Below are 11,642 nucleotides of genomic sequence, written 5' to 3'. Positions count from 1 at the left end.
AGTTATTGCCTTGATTGAGAATAAACAAAGTTGTTATCTACTCCACGCAAAACATACACGTAGAAAAAAGAAAGTGTCATGTCATAAAAAAATTATATTAACGAGACATATTAGATTAAAATTTATCTTGACTAGTAAAAGATCAAATTATCCATAACTTAAAAAAAAAAAAAACTCTAAATCCTTCTTTTACTCTAAATATTCGAATCACAAACTCAAAAAACGTTAACTTCTTTTACTCTCAATCACAAAATATAACAAAATTAGTCTGCATCATTTATTTTTGTAGAACTCACATCACCCTCTCACTTTTTTGTTTATATAATCTTTTGCGTCTTAAGATAAGAACATAAACTACTAAATTTTAATAGTTTAAATACGAAATCTTGATATTTTTATATATTAGTGATCAAATATCATATATATATTTTTTAATTATTAAGGGAGCACAATAAATCAGTCAATCTATTCAAATGCGATTAACTGGTTATTCACGTGATGTGTTATTAGCAGAAATATGTGCATTCATACATGCACTATTGTTTCATCATAATAAGGACTTAAAATAATATTTTTTAGTAGTTAAGATACCAAATCTCGATATTTTACATATCAAAATTTAAATATTATATTTTTTAATTATTAAACCAACATGAATGTACTAAGCCTATATTATGGAGCCACGCATCTGCGTAGGCGCATGCAAACGCACATATATAAATTCGATGTTGAATTCCACTTAATAACAAGAGTATAGTGATAGGCGCATTAACCATTTGTATCGATCTCAGTGTGATGAGATGAGAGAACGTAAGACAAAGAATTCTCCATTGCATCACACAAGATCGACACACAACTGGTCGACACTTTAATAATAATTACTTTTAAGATGTAACGTCTAAACAGTTACGTGACCATTACTAAGCTTCATCCATCACTAACCAATAACCATGATTCCAATAATAATTCCACCTGTATTATGGGTCCTAGGTCGGTTTGAATAAAATAAATTCATAAATTTAAGAAGTTATTAAATTCTTCAACCTAAGCCTCGTAAGGGAGTCGGTTGTCATGATGTATAGAAATATTTTGTGAGGTGTCGTTTTTGGATTGTATCGGGCCAATCTTAGCCCTCGGCCCATAGCCCGATCTTGGTCCCATACCAACTTGTAACAATATCATTGTAGCCGTATGCTGGGTACTCTTGCTCCCACTCCTGATCTCATCCTCATTAATGAGAATCCTATCCGTATTTAATGAAGGTGCCGTCAGCACCATACCACAACAAGCTAGGGAGCTCTATCGACGACGAATATCCAGTCCCATCACCATGTAACACATGACGCATGCATGCAGGAGAACCTCTCCTCCTTTCATATAGACCAGTTCTCTCTAGAGTCAATATATGTTCTTCTTTAACCCACTGACACTTTGTCAACTTGCTATTTTATTTACTTGAACATCGGAATGCTTGCAGATGCCAGCTGCCTTCTAGAGTCCGTTCCTGATCGTTACGAACTCACGTTCGACCGCCTCCTCTTTTGGGCCGAAAGGAACAGTTTTGATATTTTAAAAATATTTCTTATGTAAAAAAATATCAAAAAAATATTTTTAAGTCATTTTTATAATTTCATAAATGTTACAAGGTCATTTCGTAACATTAAAAAAATATCAAAAACGCATTTTCATCTACAAAAAGAATTTTTTTTTATAAATAAAAATATATTAATAAAAAATTATTAAACATCTATAGTTTACACTGGAGCATATCACGAGCAAAAACACAAAAAACTAATCTAATAAATTGGAAACAACCACACAAGACACAAAACTTACAATATATATAAACGCACATAAAAAAAAACCATGAAAAAGTTAGAGAGGAGATTTTTTTTCATCTCAAATTGTATTAATTTCTCTTTTCTCATTTTCGTGTAACTTAGGTTGCGTTTTCTTTACTATTTTCAAGTCATTTTTAGTTTTCGATTTTTTAAAATAATGAAAATGTGTTCTCTTTACTATTTTTAAAAATGTATTTTTGAAAACAAAAAAAAAATTATAAAGAAAACTCAAAACAACAAAAAGTTACTTTGAGTATTTTTATCCAAAACAAACTTCAAACTCAAAATATATTTATTTATTCATATTTTATTATTATAATTAAAAAAATATTATAAAATTTATTAACTTAAAAATGTATATATATATTTTTAATAATATATTAATATTAAATATTTCTAATTTATTGAATAATCAAATTTATTGAATAAAATATCATTAAAAATTATTTTCAAAATTTCAAAAAGAACACATTTTTAAGAAATAGTTTTTCAAAATGATAAAAAGAACGCGTTTTTAATTTTATAAAAATAAACTATCAAAATAGAAAATTAAAAATATATTTAAAATTTAAAATTAAAAAATAAAGAGGAAACAATCTAAGTTGCTCCTAGAAAAAGAAAAAAATGAAGGATAACTATTATAAATTGAAACCGTCACGAGGTTGGGTGGATGGAACACTGACTCAAGTGGCAGGGCATCAGCAAATGGGTTTTGATCAGCTGGCCATCAATGCTTCCAAAATTGGTTCGCAGTGTCAGCAGAATCACATTAATTAAACAGTTTAGTGCTTTGTATCACTGTGGACTTCCATTAGGCGACAGCTTGTGGTTGGGGTTTGGTTTCTTTTCCCTGTTTTTCAGTACTTTTTCTTTTTTTTTTTGGGCTTTTCTCGATTAAAATTTTCAACCACTACTTTTAAAATTTGCTGACAGAACTCACAAATCAATTTATTAAATAAATATACAGAAATTTGTACGAGTTTTCGATATAATGAACCGTAGTCTTGGAGAATACTACAATAGTGATCGGGAAAGTTTCTAAATTATGTTTAATTATAAATAGATGTGAGTATTTAGCTGGTTCCGTATTATTTAAATTGAATAGACCGAACTTATATTAGAAATCAAATCCAATCGATTGAATAGATTTTTAAACCGAACAAACCAACAAATTGAAAAAAATAAAAAATAAAAATGACATTATTTTAATATTTTGATCGATTCAATTATTTTAATTTTTTTCCAATACGAAGACTGAACTAAATAGAAATAATCAAAATTATCAAATTTAGAAACCAAACTAAGTCGACCTACAACTTGAATCGAACCGAATTGACAATTTTGTCTTCGGTTTGGTTCAATTATTTTACTTTAACCGAAATATTATTCATCCCTAATTATAAATCTATAATATATCACGTGACTTACTGGTCAAAGCATGTCATGTGTTGTGCTGGCTCGAGTATGACACGTGGCCTATCAACACTTTCACCACTTGACAAAAAGATCCGTGCCTAAAGGATATTACTTAGGGGTTTGAAACGAAAATCTCGTCTCAAAATTTAACTAAAATCTCATCAAACTATTATAAATTTGACCTATATAATAGGTAAGATTTTAATAAGTAAATACATCTAACTTTAGAAATTTATTAATATTTACTTAATCTCTTTCTTAAATATTAACTTGATCATTGAAGACTATATCGAGAGATGAAACCTCGTCATGATCTTTTCAGTATCATCAATTATATTCTTGTATAATTACTTGATATCGATGCATGTGTCGACGGAATATCACACGTGCCTAATAAGTTTCAGATAGTGATTGAAAAGTTTAGTGAGTTCTCAAACTTAGGTAAGATCTCAAATTCTGATTGATCTAATAAATATTAAATATAATCAATAAAATACTAAGTAAAATTTGATAATCTGTTAATAATTAACCTTTTTTTTCCAAAGGCATCATACAAAGCAAACATTATCTGCATGAACAACTTTACTTAGCACGGCTAATCGCGGATTAATTTTAATTTTAAGCTACCATTCCATAAGCGCAGTATCGCATGGCAATAAGCAGCCAAGACAAAGATGGAATGGACGTCCCAATAAACAATGTTTTCGCTAATGTTAACATTAGATTGGCGGCACAGCCTTCCATTAATAATGCATTCATCAACTCTAACCTAACTTCCTTCCCTTCAAATTGAGATTCATCTTAAACCCTAGTTTTTAAAATAGACCTATTGATTCTTAAAGATTAAGGGTATTTTTCAATGGGTTTGATTTCTTACGAAGAATAGTTAAGCAAGTGAAATTACTAAATTATTTTTAAAAAATAATGAATCTATTATGTGTCTTTTATCTCTAAATAATAGAATAATTACCCGATATCTTTTATTTAATTCATATCTAACATATAAGTTAACGGATTTAACTTTCATATCTCAATTTTGAAGGATCTAAAATAGATTGAGAGGATTATTTATTATCTTGATCAAATAAGAGAAATTTATCAACAACGCGTATTTACTAAATTTAAAAATTTTAAATATGTTATTGGGTATCTCACCTGTTTAGTCTATATATATAATGAATAGAATCACATAGTAGCTCCATATAACTTATCTTAGGGCTAGTTTGGCTAAAAAAAAATTTAGCAACGTTTAAGCTAGGTAGTGTTTAAGTAGTTGATAGCGTTTAACCTAATAACGTGTTTGGGTAGATATACTTTTAAGCTATTAGTGAATATTTATGTGTTTGGTTTGTAAAATCTGATAAATTATTAAAATTTGACAAAAAGACTAAAATAAACATATTACTCAATAATAAGAATAAAATTAAAAAAATATTAAATTTTAATAAAAAAATTAAATATATTAATATAACATACATTAATATTTATAATACATATATGTTAACATGTATACATGTATATTTAACTATATATTAATATATGTTATATATATATATACATACATATACAGTGAACCACAACAATGGAAGCAATGAGATTGACAGATGAAGGCAAGGGGATTGGCAGATGGGGGTGACGACGACCACGAGAGAAGGCAGTGATGGAGGCCATGGAGGTGGTGGACGATAGGCCTGGGCAATGGACGACGGACGAAGAGCTGGGGCGATGGCGATGGCTGGGGTGCTGGACGACGGACGACGAGGGTAGCTGGGGTGACAGCAAGGGCGATTCCAACGGACAACGCGACTGTTGGCTGTCGGAGAAGGTCTGGAGGTGGGGGAACGACGTTGCAAAGGATGAAGAAGATGGGGTACGTATGGGTTGAAAAAAAGAAGAATATATGAAGATAAATTCGTAAATGAATAAGTCAACTCAGCTTTTAAAGTATGAGCTTTTGTAAAAGCTGGCCATAGGCAGCTTTCTTTAAACACTATTGGAGTAGCGTTTAAGCTACCCAGCGTAAACACTTTTAAATACATCCAAACACTATAATAGTTTTTTTTAATAGCTTATAAGCTATTAATACAACTTAAAAATGGCCAAACGAAACGAAGCCTTATTCTTTACATACTATTTATTAATATTTTATTATTGACTTTTTCTTTACATATTATTTATTAATATTTTATTATTGACTTTCAAAGTCAGAGATTAAATTGGGAGACGCAGTCCCAGTTCTTCTTGCAAGTACACTCCCATCAAAATAAGTTTTGATGATCCATCCCTCAACCATCATCAATTTCAACTTTATATAAATGCAAACCAACCAGAATTAAGATTGATTTCATGATTTTTCTCAGTAAGCCAATCATAAAATGGATGTAAACAGGACGCAATATCTATTGGATTCACTATACAAGTTGGGCAGATTACTTTTAAACAACAAGCACGCATATGGATTATAGACTAATTGGTATATTTGGCAGCGTAAGCAAGCTGTTATATTCACGTTTCCAATGAGTTAAGTGTTTGCCCTCCTTTTGTTAATTCTTTACTTAAATAAAAATTAAAATATAAAACTAAACCCGTATCAAATTTTATTATTTCATGAAAAATATGAACTTTCATAGACTAGCATTCAAACCCGTCATGGTCATTAAGAGACATGGTTTCAATAACATGGTCTAACATAACACGATCTAACAAGCTAACACCATGTTGCCCTAAGGTCGTGTCTTAGGTAAGTAGAATTCTTAATCAAACCATTATCATGTGAGCTATAAAAGTCTTAAATTCTTTGACGACAAGTAATCATTTACTATTTTCTACTCATTTCTTTACTTGTTCTCTTGTTATGGAACCCTAACTTAATCGTCAGAATTTATCTTAGAAAATCAAAATCTCAAGCTTACATGAAATTAACAGGTGTTGCTGTAGGTCTTGGTCTCCCAACAATATCAAGACGCATCAAATTTTAGTTTCATAAAATATTTTTTAAAAATATTATTTGAACATTCAGTAATAACACTCTTATATTAGTATATTGTATTACGTTTCTAATCAATACATGTCTATATATGTATAATATATGTCTATTCAAATAACTTTTTGAATATCTTTATAGGAACTAATTAATATAATAATAATATTTTTATAATTATATAGATTAACTCGTTAAGAAAAGAAACAGATTTTTGTTGCAACGGGCACCCAGAAATTGATACATCCGCTAAATAATAATCCTTCCTTCCCACCACTGTCCTTTTGCGATGAGTGATCTAAGCACTATGATGAATGCCGTTGGCACTTGGAGCCAAAGCCTCCACTTGCTTCTATAAATACGGTTGTTTGCGCAAACGGCTTCATATTAACATCTCACCGCATCGTTCATCCCCTCATCAGCCACATATTTCGTTCTGCCGAACAGCGTCCATGGTGTTGAATATCCGTGAGTTCATGTTCCAATCAACAAAGTGAGCCTGTTTTAAGACTTCTTTACATTGCCGCCGGCGCTTTCTCGTGATTATTCGGCTAGAGAGTTATCTAGTTGCTGGATCGTGATTTTGCCCTTTCGACTGCAAGTGTAAGTGCGGCCAGTTTTTTTATTCTTTTTCTTTCGTTTTCAATTTCATCTGCCGATTCAGTTACCTTGATTAATGAATAAGAGCTTTCTAGTCGTCAATTGAAATGGAAATATATATGATTGGTTCAAAATTCATGTTCCAGAGGTTTATTTCAGAACATTTTTTAGTTTTTGTGGTTCATACCGGGTATGTATATGTCATATTTGGATTCGATATTGAATGTCGTCCAATTTGTTGTTGTGTAGAAAGGTGACTTCACTGTGTTTGCAGAACCTCCATAGGCAGGCGCAGGAGAGAGTTCGTATGAGATGATACGTGTGTATTGACTGAAAATATATAGCTTCGATATATAGTTGAATTTGAAGAGTAATATTGAAGATTTGGTCTAGCTGTTTATGTGGTCATGACGATTACGATGCTTGGAAGTGGAAGAAGAGATGAGGAGACAAGTGGAAACGGAGATCACGGAGAAGAAGAGTATGAGATTGATGATATCCGAGAAAGAATCACGTCCTCGCGCGGGAGTCGATTCAATCTGCTAAGCAAACAGCTGGGTTTCGAGCCGGCTCGCAAGATATTTAGCAGAGAATCTGTCATCAATGGCTTCAAAGACCTCTCCAAAGATCTCATCATCCACCCTGAAAACAGGTATGTAACCACCTCTCTCTCTCTCTCTCTCGACGGCTTGCAACGAAATGTGATCGATATTCTTCGAACGATTTTGATTTTAACATACACATACGACGTAAATATGAATTATACTGTCTCCACGTTGAAGGTGAATGTTTGAGAGTGCCATGCCGGCTGGCGAGTGGTCTTCGAGGCCGGCTGCGAGTGAATAATCATGTAGGTCGCATAGGTCAGCCATGGATATCATAACCTTTTCGCTGTCACCCTACAAATTATGGCGGATCAGTTACCGGCTGGGTGAACGTATGCAAGTTCGGGGCATTCGGACCACTCGCCATAGTAGCCAAAGACCACTCAAATAGCCTAAATAGCTCCAGAGTGCAGTTTTCCAGTACCAGATCGGTTGCCTGTGGTACGGTCGAACGGTGGGAAAGGATTGAAATAAATGGTAGTTATATAATTTGAAAGATAATATTGGTGATATTGCTAAACACGTCTCAAAAGTTCAAGCCCATTGCAAGTGCGAGACTAAGGAAAAAATAATAATATTGCTACTTATACAAAAAGTTTTACTAAAAATGACAAGTTTATAATAATTTTAAAATTATAAAACACAATATTTAACGTTTTAGTTTGAACAAATCATCATTTTGCGTAAAAGTTTGTTACATACTTTTTATTTATATAATACTGTTCACAAAAAATCTCTTCCTAAAATATATATATTTACTATGAATTATGTCATAATTGTTAATGTTATTTGGACACATACATGATTTTGTTTGTTTTGATCATAATAAAAGCATAAAATTTTTAAATGAATTTGAAATGGACGCATCAATAAGAGGAGTAATGGATTGTATTTGCCAGGCAGTTTTAATGATTTTTTGATTTGATCAATTTGTCATCCATGTAACTATTTCGTGTTACACGATGCAAAGGTTTGATTCAATACGCGACTTTATTCAATTAATAATGGTAGGAAGAAAAATGAGAGATGGCTGACAAGTATCACAAATTCTATCTAATAGCAAAACAGTTAAATGAATATTAATGCAAGCAACTAATAATAATAAAAACTAAATGGGCTTGACCTTTACTCCAAGTTCAATGTGATTATTTTAATGGCCATTACAAGACGTATTATATGTTACATTTTGGAGTATCAAGAAAAATCAGGTCAGTTAGAGAACTATTACTGTATTTGTATTTGTATTTTTTATTCTATTACTTTTAGTCTTAAAATAGTGAAACTTGAAATAATTTTTATTAGCATGCGAGAATTCCAATGGATGCCACATACTCCAGTCTAGATGCTGTTTTGAAAAATAATAAATGTACTTACTAATTTAAAAACTAATTATCATCTAATTAAAATGAAAACAATGTATGGGAAATAACTTAGGAAAGTTTAAATTACCATTAATTTGTATTCACTCTTTCCCCAGAAATTCGCTTAACGTGCTTAGGAGTTGGGAGTTTTTTGTCTTTTTGCTGAGAAAACTGATAAACTAGAAAATCCAGGTGGTATCGGGCATGGACCAATTTCATTCTGGTTTGGGCGGTGTACTCATCTTTCTTTACACCCATGGAGTTTGGCTTCTTCAGGGGGATGCCAAGAAAACTATTCTTGCTTGATATCGCAGGTCAAGTGGCTTTCCTCATAGACATTATCCTTCAGTTCTTCGTTGCCTACAGAGATAGTCAGACCTACAGAATGGTCTATAAGCGCACCCCAATTGCTCTTCGGTAAGTTTTCTCTGTCCAACTATTGCACCAGAAATTATAATAAAGGCCTCGCATTTAGTCAAAAACTATTTTTTTTTTCTCTATGTTTGCAGGTACCTGAAATCTAGTTTTGTCATTGATCTTCTGGCTTGTATGCCTTGGGATGTTATCTATAAGGTACCGCACTATTTGCTATCGTTATAATTGTAACTCAAAATTTAAATTTGACTTTGATTATGATGTTAAATTTGACTCTGATTGGGGTACATCTACAATTGAACATTTGTTGTCTTCTAGGGTCATTTTCTGATTAGAAGATGAATTTGTTTAAATATTTTTTTTTATACATCTATAGAAACTCTGGGAGAAAGTAATAGAATAGAAACTCAAAAAAGAAATAAATGTCTCAGAAAATCAGTTTGGTTTCATGCCTGGTAGGTCAACAATAGAAGCTATATATCTACTGAGGCGCCTAATGGAAAGATATCAAGATCAGCAGAAGGACCTGCACATGGTGTTTATTGATCTAGAAAAGGCCTATGATAGGGTCCCTAGAGAAGTATTATGGAGGGTTTTAGAGAAGAAAAGAGTCTGAATAGCCTATATACAAGCCTTTAAGGACATGTATCACAGTGTAGAGACAACGGTCAGAACATGCGGAGGGGATATTGAACTGTATAAAATTACAATGGGACTGTACCAAGGTTTTGCACTAAGTCCATACTTATTTGCTTTAGTAATGGATGAACTCACTAAACACATTCAGACAGAGGTGCCATGGTGTATGCTATTTGCAGATGACATAGTGTTGGTGGATGAAACAAAAGAGGGAGTGAACACTAAGCTTGAGTTGTGGAGAAACAATTTAGAATCTAAAGGATTTAAATTAAGTAGAAGGAAAACAGAATATATGGAATGTAAATTTAGTAAGAATGCAAGAGTGGATGATGTTATAATAAAATAGAAGACCAAATCTTACAAAGAAAAGACCATTTTCGATATTTGGGATCAGTGATTTAAAAAGATGGAGAAATTCACGAGGATGTCACGCATAGAATTAAGGCAGGTTGGCTAAAATGGAGAAATGCATAGGGGGTGTTATATGATGGAAAAATCTCATTAAAACTGAAAGGAAAATTCTATAGGATAGCTATAAGACCAGTCTTGTTGTATGACTTAGAATGTTAGGCAGTCAAATACCAGCATGAGTAAAAGACGAGCATAACGGATATGAGGATGCTAAGATGGATGTGCGGCCATACAAGAAAAGATAAAATTAGAAATGAGATTATTTGTAATAAGGTAGGAGTAGTGCCAATCGAGGAGAAGATGAGAAAGACTAAACTAAGATGGTTTGGTCATGTGAGAAGGAGATCAAGAGACACTCCTGTGAGGAGAGTTGATGAAATGGAACAGTTAGTCAACAAAAGAGGTAGAGGCAGACCCAAAAAGACTTTGGGAGAGACATTAAAATTTGATATGAAGTGTATGAGCCTAAATGAAGATATAACAAATGACAGAAATACATGGAAGTCTAGAATTCATGTAGCCGATCCCATATAGTGGGACAAAGGCTGGATATGTTGTTGTTGTTGCTATAGATGAGTGGTAGATCTATAAATAAGTTCTCAATACAGTGGAATTAGTTGCAACTATATCTCTATTATTATACCAATATCATCATAGTAATATTTTGCTCTTTCTACTTGTAGTTTTTCCTGATTTTGGTTTTTCACGTTAAATTCTGTATTTGTTTGTGTGTTGATCTGTATAGGTATAGCACACAATAATTCAGGGGTTCATTATTTTCTTTGGGACAATACTTTAGGTCCTTTCTTTGGTGCTTTAGTTGTGCTTATTGTCCATATCTATTGAATATTGCCAGAACTTTATTGAATTTAACAGTTAGTTTTTCACTTGCCATTGGTTATATTTGTTTTTTTTTTTGTTGGCTTGGTAAAAAGGGTAAATTTGGATTCCAGGAGATACTTGTCTACAGAAGGAGTAGGCCCAACCCTCGCCCCCCCACCCCCATTAGGTTAGGCTCGGTAGGGCTAGTTGCATTTTCTTGCTGCACCTAGGTGTTGTGAACCTGTCATGAGACTGACAATACCTGTGCTAGGTTTTGCCGTTTCAATGGTGGAATCATTAGCCCTTTCACCCTTAAACTTGATATAATCTCATGGTAGGCGACCAACCAGGCGCCAAGCATGAAGAGAGGCCATGGTTATATTTGACAGCATACAAACAGATGTCTATGCTGATATAAGTTACATGTGTTAGTGGATGTAACGTAGTTAATTAAGAAGAATAGATTTATAAGAGATATAAATGACATTAAGACCTTTTCTTGACCTTTTCACTTAGGATGTTTTGCATAAGTTGTAGTAGCTCACATGGTTTATATGCAAACTTCATGCTAGAACCAACATGCTACGACATT

The 11,642-nt window shown here is 32.5% G+C and overlaps 1 protein-coding gene across 15 annotated transcripts in view; it reads left to right on the top strand.

Moving 5' to 3' along the window:
• The first annotated feature begins 6,615 nt into the window (after positions 1–6,615).
• LOC127799090 (potassium channel SKOR-like) overlaps positions 6,616–11,642 on the top strand; it is a 93,825-nt gene continuing 88,798 nt past the window's right edge. For 12 of the 15 annotated variants that reach the window (XR_008022540.1, XR_008022541.1, XR_008022539.1 and 9 more), the window contains exons 1-4: positions 6,616–6,840; positions 7,087–7,489; positions 8,996–9,220; positions 9,313–9,376. Coding sequence is in view for 11 of the 15 variants with exons in the window: in XM_052332819.1 (XP_052188779.1) it covers positions 7,245–7,489; positions 8,996–9,220; positions 9,313–9,376 (534 nt within the window). In the remaining 4 variants the exon portion in view is untranslated. The remainder of the gene's footprint in view (positions 6,841–7,086; positions 7,490–8,995; positions 9,221–9,312; positions 9,377–11,642) is intronic. The other 3 variants (XM_052332815.1, XM_052332814.1, XM_052332812.1) reach the window with 3 other exon arrangements.

This window comes from Diospyros lotus, chromosome 4 (genome assembly GCF_014633365.1).
Source record: "Diospyros lotus cultivar Yz01 chromosome 4, ASM1463336v1, whole genome shotgun sequence".
NCBI classification, from domain to species: domain Eukaryota; kingdom Viridiplantae; phylum Streptophyta; class Magnoliopsida; order Ericales; family Ebenaceae; genus Diospyros; species Diospyros lotus.
This window is presented reverse-complemented; position numbering and strand designations above follow the sequence as displayed.